Raw genomic sequence first — 21,163 nt, forward strand, 5'->3', positions numbered from 1 at the left:
TAAAATGACCTTTTCATATTGCTACTGTTGATTCCATTTGTTTTAAGAGATAGCATTTTCCAATTATTCATACCTTGTTTTATGTTTCTCATCACTTATTAATATGATTATGTCAACCAAATCATAATAATATGCATTTTACTTAAAGGGTGTAATATTATGAATAATTCCTAAAAAATACTATTACTAAAAGAAGATATAACCAGTTGTAGAACATTTCAAAATAAACTAATGTAAACCCACAAAATCATGGATGCCCAAGTTCCTAGCCTAATCTAGATTTCAGAAACTGAATATTTCACTCCAAAACAACCAAATTATTGTGAAAAGAATCCCTGTACTCAAGACAGAATCTTTACTAAACTTTGTAATTTTGTGAACATGTTATATAGTTGCACTCCATTTTATTATTTAACAGAGCTGAAATCTTGCACTATTGTGTTGAATGCACTTACTTTGTATATATTAGTTTCTTTACAATGCATCTTCCTCCTTATCTACTTCTTCAAGTCTTTCAGTTTGCAGTTCAGTTACATGTTCTTGGAGTATGCTGTATCTTTCAACTGTCTCTTAAGCATCATTTTGCTTCTCTGCTTACCTTTCATTTCCACATAAATGTTTAAAATTAATTTAAAAATGAAAAATGCATTATGTATTAATTTATCTTAAATGTAAAAATTAGTTGGGATAGATGCAAATATTATCATTCTGATTTCATCCCATACTGTATGCTTACAATAATATGTTATTAACAACACTTGCTAAATTAATCAAAGAACAGACAATTAAAAATTAATTAGACATAAGTATATTCAAGAATATCTATAGTAACATTTAGTCATACTTTCTGTTTAATTTGCAACATTATAGAATAAATGAAGTAATACAATTGTGCTTGCAAGAAATATAGATTAATTCAGACAACTACTTCATGTAGTATTTTATATAACCTATCTACTTAAAATAAGACTGTTCAAACCTGCATGTAATTTATTTATCCTGAAAAGTTAAAACTTTAAGAATGGAAGAAACACAGTAAATAAATGTATTTGTTTTCTCAATCTTTCTTGCCCAACAATGACATCTGATCACATTTTAAAACAGATTTATTTTTTAAGTGTTTTTCTAGATAAATAAACTAACCTAATCTAATAAGTATTAAATGGTTCAGGCTGTCTTATCTTCTTACCTGCTCTTCTTTAGAGTCAGCAATATTAGTAAACTCCATAAATAAGCTGTAACTATTAGCTTCCTATTATTACATTGCACTGTGCATTGCTTTATTTTCTTCCTAGTTTCTATCTGATAAGTCAAATTATATATAAATAATAAATGTTTCATTTTCCCTTAGCTTTTAATAGGAAGTACTGTTTTAGGGAGTTGTTTCAGATTGTCTTTTTAAAACTCATTCTTGTCCAGTCCATTTCTACAGAAAACGATCTAATGTTATTCTTTCAGATATATGAAACAGCTTCTACTAGTGAATTAAATCTGTTCAATCTATCGTGTAGAAAAATGCTTAGACTGGTTGTGAAGAACAAATGTACCTTAAGGCTGTACTTCTTTAATTCTGTTATGAATGGTAGAATTATTTCTTTTACTCCATTGCCTTACTGAAGTAGTCATTGTTCTTTCTCCCACCTTGGAGGGGGGATTTGTCAAGCCATTTTTAAGATTACATCTTTATCAATATTTGCAATTAGTTTAACAATAATATATCTTAGAGGAGCCCCTGTCTTGTTGAAATTTTTGTATAAAGAACTGTGGGCTCTTTCTATATTGTGTAATAAAGCCTCTTGTATGTAAGTTCAGTATTTTTTGGGGTCCACAAAGTGAAACATTTTCTCATAATTAGCCCTTCTGTGTTCTCAGGTACTCCATAAATCCTTAAGTTATTTTTCCTGCCTCTGTTTTCTAAATCATTGTCTTTCTCTATCAACCTGGTTTGCTTGAATCTGTCTGAGAATCTTCTTTGTTTATCCCCCTTTCAAATTTAAATAAAGCTTCTTCAGTGCCATTAATTTTGGTACAGTATTTTGCTGTTTGATCATGCCTTTAAGAAGATAAGTTAGTTTACTGCAGTCTTCCTTAAGATAGTCCATTTTGCTATCCAGTATATCCATCTTCAAAAAACAAACAAAAAAAATCCTGAATATTTCAAAATAGAGATTATTATTCTTTCTTTGTGGTACTTTCCTAGACAGTTGTTTTGGAGTGACTCATCATGTTGCTTTGAACAATATTAGAATAGCAGGACAGGACATCAATTTAAAAAGTCTTATAAAGAGGATCCAGAGGTTGGAATAGGTATTTTAAAGATATCTTACTAGTTTCATCTCCTTTTAGATCCTAAATGTAGTAAAATCTTATCAAATGTATTATTTACCTGGAGATGTCTTTCACCAAGCTGTTAATAGCCTGCCATATTGGCAAAGCTCCTTTATACTCATCTTTCTGACTGATGGTGGGAAATGTTTTGTACAAACTGTATGCCTTTTTCCTCCTGTTGTAAAGTTTACCAGACAGTGTCACCACAAGAATTTATCCCTGAATGTCTCCCCATAGTTATGCCTAAATGGTACTGACTTAGTCATGCATTGTTTGAGAGGGCTGCAAAAATCAAAGGTAAGTATGGTGTCTTTTGAGATCAGGTTAGCATGGGACAAAGCAGTTTTGAAATTCTTAAGGCCCTCAAGTGTTTTACTAATTTTGTGGAGAAAAAAGCGACAGCCTCTTGGTCAGATTTGATCAAGGAGGAGTATAGACAAAACCAGCATTCATAAGGGCAAGAATATTAATTTGTTTTATAGAAACCTGGACAATTTGATCTAGGGAGCTGGTATTAATGAAATCAGCAAAACTGTCAGTGTATTTCTTGCTAGTTGTGTAGTACTCCCAGTTGATGAATAGGTAATTGTATTTATTGCATTTTTGTAGCTTCCCTCGACTCAATGTCTGACAGTTTAATCTCTTTTCCTGTCTATGACTACCAGAATTGGCCATAACATTTCAGATGGAACCTAAACAGTGTGCTGTACAGTGGGAAGAAGACCCAACTATCTCAAGTCTGTTTCTGCATCTATGGGGCCCATTGTTGTGTTTGTCTTTGCCATGGTGTCTTTATACTGCTCTGTATCATTTAGTCTAGGAGTGATTATAGTGCTGAGATTTTAGTCCTTCTTCTTTTCTTCCTGGTATCTACTTTTCCTGGACTTCTTTGAGTACATAATCTTGTACTTTTTTTGCTAAGCCAGAGCTAACAGTTAAGCTATTAATCATGCAAGCCTTAGCAGATCTTGGTGGAGAAAGATCCAGCCATATGTGATCATATCCACTGGTTCAGGTGTCATCATTTAACAGGCTGACCCTGCTATCTGGCTGCAATGTACTGTGACATCTAACACAGATATGCTAAACAGGACTAGTCCAAGCACTAAAACGTGTCATACCCACTGAGTACTGATTTTTTTTGTCTGCGGCATTTGATCATCTTGACCTCATTGCCACTCACTGGTTTGGGTCAGTTAGCCAGTGTTCCCAAATAATTCACCATTTTGAGTCACAATCTCATAACTTACCTTACCAGTCTGTTGTTTGGCTTGGTGTAAAAGGCTTTCCACAAATCCAGACTTAGCACACCCACAAAGTTCTCTCTTTTGAACTCTATGGTGCAGCATTTATAAAACTGGACAGAATTGGATAGAAAAGACGTCTGCATGATGACACCATGCTGATGTCAAGTTGTAAGATAAATGTTCTTCAGGATTTAAAACAATCAATACTATACAGCTGGCATTCATTACACTGATTTACATTACTTTGCCCCATCAATTACAGGCAGGATATTTTACTTTATTCATATTGTTAAAAAAAAAGGACAATACAGTCTGCAAAACTGCCTAATAATCAAGAATTTGAGAGTTTAGGGAAAGTACTTATCACTTCAGGTGCTGTCTGGCAGACAGAGATATTGTTCTACATGTACACCTTAAAAAGTCTGCCCGGTGTAGTAGAAAATATGAGCAGCTCTAAGAGGTCTAGTATAGTGCATATAAGTACAGTGAATTAAGGCTCTAAGAGGTCTAGTATAATCCATATAAGTACAGTGAATTAAGGCTCTAAGAGGTCTAGTATAGTACATATAAGTACAGTGAATTAAGGCTCTAAGAGGTCTAGTATAATGCATATAAGTACAGTGAATTAAGGCTCTAAGAGGTCTAGTATAGTGCATATAAGTACAGTGAATTAAGGCTCTAAGAGGTCTAGTATAATGCATATAAGTACAGTGAATTAAGGCTCTAAGAGGTCTAGTATAGTGCATATAAGTACAGTGAATAAAGGCTCTAAGAGGTCTAGAACAGTGCATATAAGTACAGTGAATTAAGGCTCTAAGAGGTCTAGTATAGTGCATATAAGTACAGTGAATTAAGGCTCTAAGAGGTCTAGTATAGTGCATATAAGTACAGTGAATTAAGGCTCTAAGAGGTCTAGTATAGTGCATATAAGTACAGTGAATTAAGGCTCTAAGAGGTCTAGTATAGTGCATATAAGTACAGTGAATTAAGGCTCTAAGAGGTCTAGTATAGTGCATATAAGTACAGTGAATTAAGGCTCTAAGAGGTCTAGTATAGTGCATATAAGTACAGTGAATTAAGGCTCTAAGAGGTCTAGTATAGTGCATATAAGTACAGTGAATTAAGGCTCTAAGAGGTCTAGTATAGTGCATATAAGTACAGTGAATTAAGGCTCTAAGAGGTCTAGTATAGTGCATATAAGTACAGTGAATTAAGGCTCTAAGAGGTCTAGTATAGTGCATATAAGTACAGTGAATTAAGGCTCTAAGAGGTCTAGTATAGTGCATATAAGTACAGTGAATTAAGGCTCTAAGAGGTCTAGTATAGTGCATATAAGTACAGTGAATTAAGGCTCTAAGAGGTCTAGTATAGTGCATATAAGTACAGTGAATTAAGGCTCTAAGAGGTCTAGTATAGTGCATATAAGTACAGTGAATTAAGGCTCTAAGAGGTCTAGTATAGTGCATATAAGTACAGTGAATTAAGGCTCTAAGAGGTCTAGTATAGTGCATATAAGTACAGTGAATTAAGGCTCTAAGAGGTCTAGTATAGTGCATATAAGTACAGTGAATTAAGGCTCTAAGAGGTCTAGTATAGTGCATATAAGTACAGTGAATTAAGGCTCTAAGAGGTCTAGTATAGTGCATATAAGTACAGTGAATTAAGGCTCTAAGAGGTCTAGTATAGTGCATATAAGTACAGTGAATTAAGGCTCTAAGAGGTCTAGTATAGTGCATATAAGTACAGTGAATTAAGGCTCTAAGAGGTCTAGTATAGTGCATATAAGTACAGTGAATTAAGGCTCTAAGAGGTCTAGTATAGTGCATATAAGTACAGTGAATTAAGGCTCTAAGAGGTCTAGTATAGTGCATATAAGTACAGTGAATTAAGGCTCTAAGAGGTCTAGTATAGTGCATATAAGTACAGTGAATTAAGGCTCTAAGAGGTCTAGTATAGTGCATATAAGTACAGTGAATTAAGGCTCTAAGAGGTCTAGTATAGTGCATATAAGTACAGTGAATTAAGGCTCTAAGAGGTCTAGTATAGTGCATATAAGTACAGTGAATTAAGGCTCTAAGAGGTCTAGTATAGTGCATATAAGTACAGTGAATTAAGGCTCTAAGAGGTCTAGTATAGTGCATATAAGTACAGTGAATTAAGGCTCTAAGAGGTCTAGTATAGTGCATATAAGTACAGTGAATTAAGGCTCTAAGAGGTCTAGTATAGTGCATATAAGTACAGTGAATTAAGGCTCTAAGAGGTCTAGTATAGTGCATATAAGTACAGTGAATTAAGGCTCTAAGAGGTCTAGTATAGTGCATATAAGTACAGTGAATTAAGGCTCTAAGAGGTCTAGTATAGTGCATATAAGTACAGTGAATTAAGGCTCTAAGAGGTCTAGTATAGTGCATATAAGTACAGTGAATTAAGGCTCTAAGAGGTCTAGTATAGTGCATATAAGTACAGTGAATTAAGGCTCTAAGAGGTCTAGTATAGTGCATATAAGTACAGTGAATTAAGGCTCTAAGAGGTCTAGTATAGTGCATATAAGTACAGTGAATTAAGGCTCTAAGAGGTCTAGTATAGTGCATATAAGTACAGTGAATTAAGGCTCTAAGAGGTCTAGTATAGTGCATATAAGTACAGTGAATTAAGGCTCTAAGAGGTCTAGTATAGTGCATATAAGTACAGTGAATTAAGGCTCTAAGAGGTCTAGTATAGTGCATATAAGTACAGTGAATTAAGGCTCTAAGAGGTCTAGTATAGTGCATATAAGTACAGTGAATTAAGGCTCTAAGAGGTCTAGTATAGTGCATATAAGTACAGTGAATTAAGGCTCTAAGAGGTCTAGTATAGTGCATATAAGTACAGTGAATTAAGGCTCTAAGAGGTCTAGTATAGTGCATATAAGTACAGTGAATTAAGGCTCTAAGAGGTCTAGTATAGTGCATATAAGTACAGTGAATTAAGGCTCTAAGAGGTCTAGTATAGTGCATATAAGTACAGTGAATTAAGGCTCTAAGAGGTCTAGTATAGTGCATATAAGTACAGTGAATTAAGGCTCTAAGAGGTCTAGTATAGTGCATATAAGTACAGTGAATTAAGGCTCTAAGAGGTCTAGTATAGTGCATATAAGTACAGTGAATTAAGGCTCTAAGAGGTCTAGTATAGTGCATATAAGTACAGTGAATTAAGGCTCTAAGAGGTCTAGTATAGTGCATATAAGTACAGTGAATTAAGGCTCTAAGAGGTCTAGTATAGTGCATATAAGTACAGTGAATTAAGGCTCTAAGAGGTCTAGTATAGTGCATATAAGTACAGTGAATTAAGGCTCTAAGAGGTCTAGTATAGTGCATATAAGTACAGTGAATTAAGGCTCTAAGAGGTCTAGTATAGTGCATATAAGTACAGTGAATTAAGGCTCTAAGAGGTCTAGTATAGTGCATATAAGTACATTGAGTTAAGGCTCTAAGTGGTCTAGTATTGTGCATATAAGTACATTGAATTAAGGCTCTAAGAGGTCTAGTATAGTGCATATAAGTACAGTGAATTAAGGCTCTAAGAGGTCTAGTATAGTGCATATAAGTACATTGAATTAAGGCTCTAAGAGGTCTAGTATAATGCATATAAGGCTCTAAGAGGTCTAGTATAATGCATATAAGTACAGTGAATTAAGGCTCTAAGAGGTCTAGTATAATGCATATAAGTACATTGAATTAAGGCTCTAAGAGGTCTAGTATAGTGCATAAAAGTACAGTGAATTAAGGCTCTAAGAGGTCTAGTATAATGCATATAAGTACAGTGAATTAAGGCTCTAAGAGGTCTAGTATAGTGCATATAAGTACAGTGAATTAAGGCTCTAAGAGGTCTAGTACAATGCATATAAGTACAGTGAATTAAGGCTCTAAGAGGTCTAGTATAGTGCATATAAGTACAGTGAATCAAGGCTCTAAGAGGTCTAGTATAATGCATATAAGTACAGTGAATTAAGGCTCTAAGAGGTCTAGTATAGTGCATATAAGTACAGTGAATTAAGACTCTAAGTGGTCTAGTATAGTGCATATAAGTACAGTGAATTAAGGCTCTAAGAGGTCTAGTACAATGCATATAATTACAGTGAATTAAGGCTCTAAGAGGTCTAGTATAGTGCATATAAGTACAGTGAATTAAGGCTCTAAGAGGTCTAGTATAATGCATATAAGTACAGTGAATTAAGGCTCTAAGAGGTCTAGTACAATGCATATAAGTACAGTGAATTAAGGCTCTAAGAGGTCTAGTATAGTGCATATAAGTACAGTGAATTAAGGCTCCAAGAGGTCTAGTATAGTGCATATAACTACAGTGAATTAAGGCTCTAAGAGGTCTAGTATAGTGCATATAAGTACAGTGAATTAAGGCTCTAAGAGGTCTAGTATAGTGCATATAAGTACAGTGAATTAAGGCTCTAAGAGGTCTAGTATAGTGCATATAAGTACAGTGAATTAAGGCTCTAATAGGTCTAGTATAATGCATATAAGTACAGTGAATTAAGGCTCTAAGAGGTCTAGTATAGTGCATATAAGTACAGTGAATTAAGGCTCTAAGAGGTCTAGTATAATGCATATAAGTACAGTGAATTAAGGCTCTAAGAGGTCTAGTATAGTGCATATAAGTACATTGAATTAAGGGTGGTATTTTCTGTACTGTATTTATACAAACATATGGTGAAAGGTGTTATAAACTAACAAAAAGATTGACAAATTCCAAGAATTATGTGGTCATATACATTTACAGATGTTCAGTGTTACTCTTTCGTTTACAGCACTGTGTCACTAATCTCCACAGTTTTGAAAACCTGACCTCAAAGATACTTGTCTAAGAAATGTGATGTCTAATATGTATGTTTGCTAACTAGTATACCTTAATTTTCAACAACTATGTGGTATGTCTTTTTAATTTTGCAGTATCAAGACAATGCTTATGACGCAAGCTGACAGATTCAATGAGGAAGAGGTAAGAAAAGATAAGTTGTGCTTCTTTATACCAGGGGCGTCCTAAGTTAAGCATGTATGGTAGTAACACAACATTCCCCAGCTCCTGCAGATGGAGAGGTTCTGCCGACGAAGTACATTGACTCCAGGAGTTGTCGGTATTAACAGCAGAGATACCTCAAAGAGCTATTTAGTCTTTGATAAAGAATTATTGTGCTAGTTATGTGGGGATCTGTTTCATTTTACTGAAGATAACTTTGCATGCTTTGTCAACCTCAGTCAAATAAAGATACATTTCACTTCAATCATGCATACAAAAGGTCAGAAACAAAGTTATAGATATTGCATGTGATAAGTCCCTTCCATTCCCGGTGTGGAGGAATGCATCATCATACCCCTACTTTTATTTATAAATACTCTTCCATCACAAACAATAAAATGCACAACTTCAGGGAACAGAGGGTGTTTGCATTTTCCTAAACCAAAGTCTTGTTATTGATAATTTGGGGGGCTGAAGGGTGCAGAGGTGCTTATCTTCTTGTAGAAACATTCATCTTAATAGTTCTACTGGTCCTCACTTCAGCTGCAATCACTGTACTGCACTTTCACTGTTCTGCATCTTTGCTAAACAGTGACAGATAAACTGGTCTGCAGTGAAATAGGTTTCAGTCACTTCAGATAGACCTAAAATGTGTCAGGTAACCATCCATGCACTAAGTGCTTATGCTTTTGAATTTCTGAGTTATTTTACTAAGTAAAGAGTTTTTGTGTACTCAGAAAGTGGTCAGACTTACTAAAGATATAAAGAACAACGAAAGTAACAGTATGACCACAAAATTGAGCCTCCAGAGGTATTTGGAACTAGATATAGCACCAAGGAGACTAAGGGCTATGACATTTCCATCTCTGCCATTTGATATATCTAGCACAGAAAAGAAAACTTTTAAGCAGAGATGGAAAAAAGCCTCTCACCGTTGTTCGCTGGAATGGACTAAAATATTGGTTGAGAGTGACGAGGTGAAACTCTCTGCATTAAAGAAAGACATTAATATAGTTTGTAATAATTTAATATTGTCAATTGATAAATCTTGGTTAGAAATGTGCCTGAGTGACATTCAAGACAAATTGTGTGTATTTGAGAAAACATTATGTGAACAGAAACTGCATAAAATTAAAAGAGACCTGAGGGACTACGAGAATGGTACAGCCTTTTTTAGGCCAACAAATCAGAGCTCGAGGTCACAAGTTCGTTTTCAGAAACAGGAAGGGGAAAGGAAAATGAGAGATGAAGCTTCTTTTAGTGATACCAGTCAGTATCAAAGTGAGTTAGAAGATGAATAAGCTTATCCTTCTTTGCCTGAACCCAATAATGTTCAGTATATGAAAGATCATTTTCATCCGAGGGGCGGCCAGTACCAACAAAGAAAACGACCGTATCAGGATTATGAACGAGAGCAGCAGAGAGAAGGTTCACATCAGCGACACTGGAGAAATAGCAAAAGGACAAAGTGGTACTGATTTTGTTGTATATAAGATATTTTAATAAATGATGTATCTGATGAATCTTTTGTTTCATGTAACAGTGATATAAATGCTTATTGTTCTATAGATACCACAGATTTAAAGGTCACAAGCAAGTTCATACCACCATTTATTCATGAAGAAATAAAAAAAATTTCAGTCTATGAAACAGACACAATGGGTACTGGAAAAATGATTTCTCATACTGATGAGAAAGCATAGCAAAAAAAAAAAAAAATGGCCATGCAGTGTGACAGCCCTTGTGGTTTCTAGCCTGGATTTCTTCTTGGAAGAACATGGACAGTACACATATTAGACCCCTTGGGAGGTTTGAACAATGATCTGTAGGAGTCAGAAAGATAAAAAAATTACTTTTCTTACAAGATACATCACAATTTAGGCAATATGTAAAGACAATTTAAATTAGATGTTGTTGTATCTTTTGGCTTTTCCCAGTTAGGGGTCGCCACAGCGGAACTCCGGTCCGCTAATGATTGGCAGTAGATTTTTGCATACCGAGTTGCCAGCCCTGATGCACAACCTTCATCAAAGGCACGCCCATTCACGCATGTCTCCATACAGAAGACGCTTTAGCTGAGAATCGAACAGGACAACGTCTTACTGTGAGGCGACAACGCTACCGCAGCACCACCACCGCAGTCTACAATTTAAATGTTTCTACTAATAAATATTATGTATAGTGCAAGTAACATTTTTATTAGAGCATGGCACACAATTTAAATTAGATGTGCCATGCTCTAATAAAAATGTTGCTTGCACTATACATAATATTTATTAGTAGAAACCTTTTACGTGGAAAAAACTCATTAAAACAAGAAATAACAACTAAAGATTAATAAAATTAATCTTTTCTGAAACATTTTGCACAAAGTGGCCTCACATAAGAATGTGTCTCTATTACAAAATGATAATTTAAAAAATATAAGACTGATAGTGCCATGGTGTAAATGGATAAATATTTAATAAAATTTAGACTAAGAGCTATTAATTACAACAGTGTTTGAATCCTGTGTATTTTTAGCAAGTTGTAAATCACTTTCCCCTTCATCCTTGACAGTAGCACTCTTCCACAGGTCTTGAGTTCATTTGTAAAATGTAACTTAATGAGATGGTGTGAATTGAGGCAAAGTGTTTGTGAGAGTCCAGAGTTAACCATTATGAATAATTTAATTTCATTTACAGTTAGTTAGGTGAATAGAACATGGGCATGAGCATGTGCAGTCTGGATGGAAATATTGGTTGCATCTGGCAATTTCATAATAGCAGCTTCTGCTAAACATGAGGTGTAGGGCAGAGTAAGACAGAAAAGCCCTAACATCTGAAGGGTGACAGTGCTGGTGTTTACATGTTCCCATACTAAATACTCTGTTAACAGCTGAGATATCAGTGTGAGATGACTTTGATTTAAAGCCACAAGTCTTGAGGCACTACCCCTAACTTCAACAGGAAGGCAGTTACAGGGTTTAGATGTCAACATACTAAACATCCGTTAACAGCTGAGATTAACAGCTTGGGGTCATGTGATACTTTAAATCCATGAGGCCTGAGATCTGTCTCAGCTGCATTGGGACTAACAGTGCCCAACAAATGTTCATAGCTGGTGTTCAGAAGCATAAATGCAGCAATGATTTGGAAAAAATGTGCCTGCTTTCTAACTTTATTTTGCATTTATTCATCTGATAACTGTTCAGATCTACTTTCAGACAGAACTCAGACCTAAAGGACATTAATAGAGAACACAGTTACATATTTGTAATACATTTTATATATGTTTTGATATGTAGGTTGCAAATCAGTAGTGTGAGAATACACTTCATTTATAGACTACAAAATAGTTTATAATATAAAAAGAGACAAGAGACAGAAGAAGGTTATCACATAATTAAAGTAAGATTATGAATATCTTACTGGTTTTAATATTAATATTGAGATTCATATTCTCAATTTCTGGAAGAAATTGATTCTATTACAAAATGTGTTAATATTACTGAAGAGATATTATTAAGAGCCTTAAATAAGACTAAATCTGATACATTGAGTATACCAGATTGTATTCCTGGAATTTTGTTGGTTAATATAAAAAATATTTTGTGAGTATATTAACTAGGACATTTAATTCTATGATCTATAATAGATATATACCAAAATATTACAAGGAATCATTAGTTTTCTCCAGTTGTTAAATCTGATGTTGATGGCAGTACACAATTATTGCCCATTAAAAGTCTTTAACACATATTATGCAATACTTTGAGAGATGTATTAGTGGAATCACACAAAGAAAATATTTATGTGCTGCTTGATATTTTTCAACATATTTTTTTGAAAGGCCATTGTACACGCAATAATTTGTCAAGCTTTTATGATTACATCTTTTGGTCTATGGAGATGGGAATCAGTACAAGTGTAATCTATTTGGATTTAACCAAAACTTTTGACTTTCTGTCATGCCATACTATTGATATGGTATTGGAACAATATAAGGTTAACTGATATTTGTGTAGGTGGATTAATTGTTGGCTCATTCTAAGAAAAAAATCAGATTCTGCACGGGTGAGATCAGGTGTTCCTTAAGGATCTGTGCTCGGGCCTTTGCTGTTTAATATCATTTTTGCCTCTATTCCATCTGGTGATCATTGCTGGTTGGTTGGTTAAATACTCCAATGATTATAAAATTGGCTTTTTTTGCCAATAATGAAGATGATGTCACTAACATCAATATGTGTTTACTACAATTAGGTAAGTGGGCTAGTACAGTTTATCTTTCAATTAGTAGGAAAGAATGTAGTGTCATGTATTCTGGTAAGTAAAAATTAAGAGATCTATGACATTGTCTACACTTGATTTATCGGAAGTTAGTGAATATAAGGATCTTGGTTTACTGATTGATTCCTCTTTTTGTTTACAAAATTATATGAGAGCCATCTGTAACAAGACTTTGAAACAGATGGTTTTAATTCTCAAAATCTTTACAACTAGAGAGTACACTCTTAATTTATTTAAGGTATATATCAACCAATTTTGGAAGACAGTATAGTGTTTTGTATTCTTAATAATCAACAGCTTAATTGTATAGAGTAAATGCAACATAAATTTATCAGAACAATACCAGATATTAAGTAGTTAGTCTACATGGACAGATGTGTTTCAGCAGGTCTTTATGCCATAGATATATCACGGATCGACTTCTATTTGCCTGTGAGGTGTTTAATGACTCTTTTCTTCAGTCTTTATTGGGCTTGGAAGTATATAATTGAAAGACATAGAAACAACATAATTTAAAGTTCTGTTTAAAGTTATGTAATAAATAGCATAGAACCTGTTATCTAACACATAGGATGGTAAAATTATAGAATAAATTACCTGAATGTCTCAGAGGTGTGAATAGTCTAGCAAAATTTAAGAAGTATTTGGATGATTGGGCTGAGGTTATGGTGTTTGATCTAATAATTAATAGATAGTGTTCCATAAGAGCCATACTGCTTGAACACTATCTAGCTTATGAACTTATGAACGTATACAAACCAGGCAGTGTGTTCAATATAAGACAAGCAGCATAAGATCATTATGTATTAAATCAAATAATGTTGGATCTTACTTTATTGCTTTTAATTCAGGATCCTAGGGCAACTGCTTTGGTATTGGAAGAGGGACCAAGGAGGTGTATAGAGTGATAAAGAGAGAGAAGTGTGAGATCAGGTAGGATAGCATGGTAGAGTGCAGGTGTTTTAGTAATCAGTAAGATAGCACATGAATTGCATTATGAGTATTTCAGTATTCCTAATGTGGGAATATATGCTGTTAAATAAGGTAAGTGCTATCCCACTAAAGGACCTGTATTTGAAAATGAAGTTGCTTGTTGTTGGTATTTTAAGAACAATGACACACTCTTCCTGGGCGCAACATGGGTAAGCTTTGTAATAAATGATAAGTAGATTTCTTAGTGATAGGAAAATAACTGAGATGGAAGAATGCATGTTTTAGCGATTTAAACTGGGATGATCTGTCCTGAATAAGTAATCACCAGCTTTATTGAAATATACACAGTGATGCTCCTGAGGTCCAGAGAGTATGACCAAGCAATGCATTTTATTAAGCATAACATGGACCTTTATGCTGTTGCTGTCCACTGCATGGAGGAGAACAGTAACATTCTGGGTCGGCTATCAAATATTTTCCCAGGGGCAGCACATATCTCTGCCATAAGTAATCTTGTCAGTTGGTTTCTAGAGTGAGTTGTCCTAAAACCTAACTGATGATTTACTTAGCGTGAAAGCTAAATGACATATGCCTAGGATGTTGAATTGTAGTACTGGTTGAATACTTGGTTTATCTGGGCCATTGATGTGAAGAGATCTGGTCACCAGCAGCTTACGAGCAATTCCAAGTAAAATTAGCTGTGTAATTCATGTGACAATATCCAGTTTCTTATTTCTGATTCAATGGCAGATCGTACTGAAGTCAAATTAAATGAGAGTTTATGTTTTATTTGTACAATTTCTAGACCATAAAAGAACCAGGTCATCTGTGTAGATAGTGGGAGATGGGTCATATACTTGTAGGGTGTTTTGCATGATATACTGGGAGAAGATGTGGACCATATATGAGCTGTGAGGTATACTAGTATAGTATAGTATAGACAAGTTCTTTGTTGGATTGAACATTGCATATCAGTTATTTTTTCCATAGTCTTCCCCCAAATCTAGACAGAACCAGTGTGTACTTAATGTTTATCAATGGTACTTTTGTCAATAATCCATTGCCCATTGTGGCAAATTAGTTTGATATTTATTAAGAATGAAATCCTAATTCATAGTGTAGCACATTAGTTGTTTACCTGTGCTTTTTTAGAATTAAAATGGCTAATGGCCTACAGTCTTGTGAAAAATGTAGGCTACTGGATTGTAGTTATTTGGCGCTGATTTGTTTCCAGTTCTGTATGATGATGCTATAAAGTAAGGGAAAGGAAGATTGAAAAATAGGTGTATGGGCTATTAGTGTGGCTAAAAGTGACTGAAATACAGTAGAATAAAAATGACTGAATGGAGTAAATAAAAACAAACTGAAACATGAAAAAAAAAAGCTTGGGAATAATGTTTGGTTAAAGCAAATGGATAGCAATACATCAAGAATGTTTTTATTAGATAGAACTATGGGGAAGGGTCAAGTGTTTTGCATGTAGTAAATATTCTGTTTTACATCTTACCTCTGTATTATAAAATTATCTTTTGGTTATCCACATTGCACATATTATTAATAACATCATGTGACTTCTGGTGAAAAAGTAAACCATATATCCATGTCATCTTTCAGGCTGAACAACGTTGTGATGATCTGATGTTAAAATAGCTATAGTGTAAGATACAATGTCTTAGCTAGTGCAGCTGATGAGTAAAGTACAATGACTTCACATTTGCACTGGTATAATGCCCTGGGTTGTGTAGCCAATGTGCCAATACAACTCTGTAAAAACAGATTTTAATGAATCAGGCTATGTTGTAATAAATAAACATCTGTACTGTGTTTCTTTATTTGTAAATGTTTGTAGCTCATGATAGCACTATAAAAATAATAGCTAGTGAAACAATATCTTTGGTAACATTCTCAGGGTCCCCAGATTATTAACTAAGCACACTTGTAATATATGAAATGTTTTAAATATTTTGAATTCAGAGTTTTAGTAAAAAATCCTTATTAATGAGCATTATGCAAAGTAAAGTGAAATATTTAATTTCCAGTTAAAATGGATTTTCTCGCCTCTGTTGCAGAATGTTGTTTAAATTGTATAGAATTATTTTAAGTTAGGGTTTACAGTATTCCATACTAAGTACATGAATGGAGGGGTAATCAGACGGTTTTCTAACTGATATTACATTAAAAAGGAAATGATTTACAGAACCCATTGTCAGTGTTCATGACATTTGTACAATGATGGAACTAGGGGCTATTATAGCATAGACGTCCACCATTGCATCCACCAGCATGTGTTGGCAGTTGTGCCACATGGTCACAGTACTTGCTTATCAGTTTTAGATTTTCAGCAAATATTTGAATTATGATTTTAGAATATGTCATTGGGCTTACCACCCTTATATGCATAAGCTGTTTCTTACCCACAGATGGACCCACTGACTTAATTCTATTCCATGTCGGATCCTCCACTATACAATCCCAGTTGATTTGTATGGAAAATCCCTAGCAAGCAGGCATGTCTCAGTCAAGTACATGAGAACACACAATGAGGAAGAAGATTATTGTTCTATTGGCATTTGCACAGTCTTCCTCATTCTATCAAATAATCCCTATTTTGGGGGTTTATTACTGAAAAATGGGCAGCCACGGTGGTGCAGCGGTTAGTGTTGCCACCTCACGGCAAGAGGTTCTCCGGTTCGATTCTCAGCTGGGGTGCCTTCTGTGTGGAGTCTGCATGTCCTCCCTGTGGTTGCGTGGGTTTTCTCCGGGTGCTCCGGTTTCCTCCCACATCCCAAAGACATGCAGTAGGTGGATTGGACACTCTAAATTGTCCCTAGGTCTGAGTGTGTGCATGTGTGTGCCTTCTATGGAAGGTTGGGCACCGGGCTGGCAACTCGACACTGTAAAACTCCACTGCCAATCATGAGCGGACAGATGATCTGCTGTGGTGACCCCGAACCGGGAAAAGCCGAAAGAAGAAGAAGAAGAAGATATATCTACAGAAAAATACATTTCGACTGTCCCTTAGCTACGTTGTTTGAGTTAAACTAATTTTTTCTTTCATCTTTCAGGGAATTTATATATATATATATATATATATATATATATATATATATATATATACAGAGAGAGAGAGAGAGAGAGAGAGAGAGCCCTATTTGCATCGCAGTTTGCCTTATAAGTTATAATTACCACAATTACTGTGGTGGTAGTGCTGCGGTAGCACTGTTGCCTCATAGCAAGACATTGTCCCGTTCGATTCTCAGCTAGAGCGTCTTCTGTGTGGAGGCATACGTGAATGGGGCATGCCTTCATTGAAGGTTGTGTGTCAGGGCTGGTAACCCAGTACGTAAAAATCCACTACCAATCATTTAGCGGACCGGAGTTCCACTGTGGCGACCCCTAACTGGGAAAAGCCAAAAGACACAAACAAACTCTGCTAAGGCTTCTGTTGTATATATTGATTATATTACTTCATGTTACTAAATGAACTCTTTGTGGCTAGCATTTCTTTATTTTTCTTTCTATAACTCCACACAGTTCCTACAAATAAATTTGTTGGAGGAAGTGTTCCCCTTTTATTGAGACATTATTCTTTTCTGGTGGAATATAAATCGAAGTATAATGAGCACCATAAGGCTCATTCTTGACTTACTTCTTTATACTACAGTAATGCACAGCGCTTACAGTGCTGTACTAAGAACTGAAGCACTTACAGTGCTATACTAAGAAGTGAAGCGCTTACAGTGCTGTGCTAAGAACTGGAGATGTGTAATTGGATTTAATTAACAATGCACTGGTGCCTGGGACATTGCAAGGAAAGGACTGGAAGGGGGTTTCTATAACAGATACGAGTTCTATGTACTCCAGACACAAGCACTGTTTTAACATTACAGCCTAAGAAAGGCGACTAATAACCATGAACACTGCCTTATCATTACAGCCAGAGAGGATGATGCACTGCGGTTTGTACACCTGATAGAAGCATGATCGTGCAATGACAGCTGTGGGGGAGGAATGCGGGAAGTTGCATTTAAAAGGAAAGGAGTGTGGTTATGGGGGGGTCCTGCACTCCTTAACTGAGACTTTTCCATTAACATGTCCTATCTTCATATCCAAATCAGGAAACACCTACACTATGCCACCAGGGTAAATGCTTTTTTTTATGAAGTGGTTCAAGTTGCAGGCTTGACTGATCAGGGACATAAATGCCTAGCTCTGCTACTTATAAAAGGTATTCATAATGAATCTCAATAAAAGAATGTAGATCTAGAAGACAGTTTGGGGGGCCTAAAGTGTACTGTGGTCAAAGTCAGGAAAAGTCCAAAGAAAAGTCAGGAAAAAAAATCCAGGGTACTGCAAATGATTTATAAAATTATGCAGACTGAATGAGTTCTTCATCGGTATGGGCTAATCTTTTTCATTGTTTTGGCTTTCATATCAGCTTTTACCAGCTATGATAGCATCACATTTATAGAAAGGTTTTACTACTATGGACACAGTTAGCTATGATGTTTCAATGTGGCTTGTTATCTGAAGTCTTGGTGTGAGTAATCAGGGACAGATTTAGCATTTTAGAGGCTCACCAAAATACTAATGAAGAAGAAAAGGTATCACAACAGAAATCAGAAATGTGGTACTCTCTTTTATGATTAATTAAACCATAAGCTCTTCTTTCCTGGCAGAACTTTATGGGAGGAAACAAAAGCTCTACCTCTTTTTCATGATATTTCATGTTCAGAACTACCATAGATGCTTTTTATTTCTAAGGCTTAGAACCAAGGAGTTAGTGACTGATGTTTGTCCAATCAAGTTTATTGTTATTGTCAAGTTATTTCTAATTTGCTTCAGAAGGTAATACATACATGTTAGAATTATTTTAATACCTAAGAACATTTAAAAATAAGTTGTCCATATTGTTTTCCTATGTGATTTTTTTGCCACAATGCCTACAGGTCATCAAGCAACTTCCAAATGGGCAGAACCCATTTAATCCCTTACCCAGGAATTTTACCCAGGATTAGGGGGAGAGTAGTCCAGAGGGGAATGTCATTCAGGAAACCATGAGGGTGTTGATAGCATCCCTTACCCATGGTGGCCCACCATACCTTCCCCACTTGAATGCACTCTTCCGTATGTCCACAGGACATGCATTTGAATAAATATCCCTTCCTTCAAGGGATTGTGACAATGTGCATTTGGCTGTCCCCTGCCTTTTCCTTAGGATGTAAACATATATCCTTCCATGTCAACTCCATTAGATGCCTGATCCATTAATTGAATTCAGATCACCTGGGCAGTAGTAAGGGCTTAATCCCTCTATGTCACTGGATCTGCCTCACAAATCTTCTAGGATTGATCAGGACTCCATAAAAGGAAAAGTTGTTAGAAACTGCAATGGCTGAATAAAGTTAATGGACAGGACTAGCATCTATATACAAGACTATTTCAGTAATGTTATTGTAAAGACACTTCATTAAAGCAAAGGATTCTAGCATGGGTTATAGTCATATAATGCACGCACAGATCACTCAGGTTAATTTCAAGGTTAGTGCACCATCAAGGAACTTGCTATCAGTATTACAAAAGGATATTTTCTTCCAGGTATTAATCTTTGAATTCTGCATTTTTTTGCTAATCACGTGAGTCAAATCTTTGTATTTTGGCTAACTGAGAATTTGTTAGATTAAATATATTATTGCAATCTGCTATTTCATTTCTGATTTCTTTCCATAGATCCATCAGATGTTTGCTGCATTCCCTGCCGATCCTGCTGGCAATCTTGATTATAAAAACTTGTGTTATGTTATTACCCATGGAGAGGAAAAAGATCAGGAGTGAACATTATGAACTCAAAAGAAATATATAATGAGAACACCACCTGCTTTAAGCAAAAATTTCCATGGTTTTCAACAGCTTTAATCATGTTTACTGTACATAGTCATTATCTTCTTGGAAAGGATGAAAGTAACTAAATGAAACTGTCTAGAAACAATGAATTAAACTGCTTTTTATTTCTTCTTAAGTCCTTATTTCCTTTCATTGTTTCCTTATGTGAATATTGAATTTATATTTAAGACTTCAATCTCTGCAAATTACAAATTTATTTTTAATAATTATGTCTGACACAAAAAATTCTCAACACTTACAGAATTAAAATCAAATAAGATTATGAAGCACATTTACAATCTAAAGTTCATAATTTTTTGATTGTGATAGTGTTAATAAGGTACATAAACAAAGAAATTAATAAATAAGGCAGTACAGCGTAACTGCAAGTATGCATATCTTGACTTTGAAATGTGTGGCTGGATGAATGCACATTTCTTTTTCTATTTTAAGTTATTCTTTTGATGAGTGAAGGGAGCTTGTGAAAAACAGAGAATGCACATGATCTTATTATCTCTAGGTAGAATTGCTGCTTGTTTCTGCAGGATCCCCTCAATAATTTTACCTTTGCTAAGAGCTTATGTTGATCATGTCCAGACTTGCATTTCAATACAGTCATGTAATCATCCATTCTTAATTGCAGATACTATAGCCATGATGTTCGTAGGGAGTTTGCTCCACAGTCTTGGCAAGGGCCAAGTAACAGATCTGTCCCTCTCTGATTTTATATGTCTGTGTGTCAGTGTGTCAATATGTCTGTGTACTGAGCAGGAATCAGAGCAGTTTGTATAATTACTCTCACTGTTCCTTATTGGCTGATACACTGCTGTGTTTACACTTGGTTATGTTCACAGATGAACAGCCATAGATGAATGACAATTTCATGTATCTGTGGGGCACAAAACAAGAATTGTTCTTGCTTTCTTGCTTCAAATAAAGCCAGACAACGAAGTCAAACACAGTACACAGTGGAGCTTACAGTTTTATATTGATCCCTGGGCAAATGAGAAAACATCTGTTGCTAATGCTTCAGATACTGCAATACCCTTATTAGTGTTTTTAGAGTTACTAAGTAAATGGTGTCCAAAAGTTTGATGTTCACTGTCTCATGCTACATTACTGGTAAGAATATCATTGACCGAGAGTCAGTGAAGTAACACTGATATAATTCGGCTATGTGATCAAAACTGTCAGGATGCAAGAGCAATCTTTAAAGAGTAAATGAAAGCACGAATTAGCCTTCTAGATGGGTTGCTTCTCATCTAGCTGCATAAAAGAACTCCAGTGCTGCCTTTTCTGAAATACAGATTACTGTTTGCTTCAGACAGCTGCTGTTATGAGTATCACACATATCAATGAACTAAAGAAGCAGTGTTGTCAACATCTTTCCGTGTAATGTCACATGATCATAACCAGGTCAGATAGAGTACAAATCCTTTACTAAAGCCTAACTTACTATATTATATGCTATATAACTACACTGCATGTGTTCCA

General features: G+C 35.2%; 1 protein-coding gene across 2 annotated transcripts in view; it reads left to right on the forward strand.

Moving 5' to 3' along the window:
• Positions 1-19,805, forward strand: part of MYL10 (myosin light chain 10) — a 126,473-nt gene extending 106,668 nt beyond the window's left edge. For both annotated transcript variants that reach the window (XM_044054029.1, XM_044054030.1), the window contains exons 6-7: positions 8,519-8,567; positions 19,517-19,805. In XM_044054029.1, coding sequence (XP_043909964.1) covers positions 8,519-8,567; positions 19,517-19,621 — 154 coding nt within the window. In that variant the 3' untranslated portion in view covers positions 19,622-19,805. The remainder of the gene's footprint in view (positions 1-8,518; positions 8,568-19,516) is intronic.
• The last annotated feature ends 1,358 nt before the right edge of the window (positions 19,806-21,163 follow it).

Source organism: Protopterus annectens, chromosome 13.part0 (assembly GCF_019279795.1).
Source record: "Protopterus annectens isolate FY-2018-M chromosome 13.part0, PAN1.0, whole genome shotgun sequence".
Taxonomy (NCBI): Eukaryota; Metazoa; Chordata; order Ceratodontiformes; family Protopteridae; genus Protopterus; species Protopterus annectens.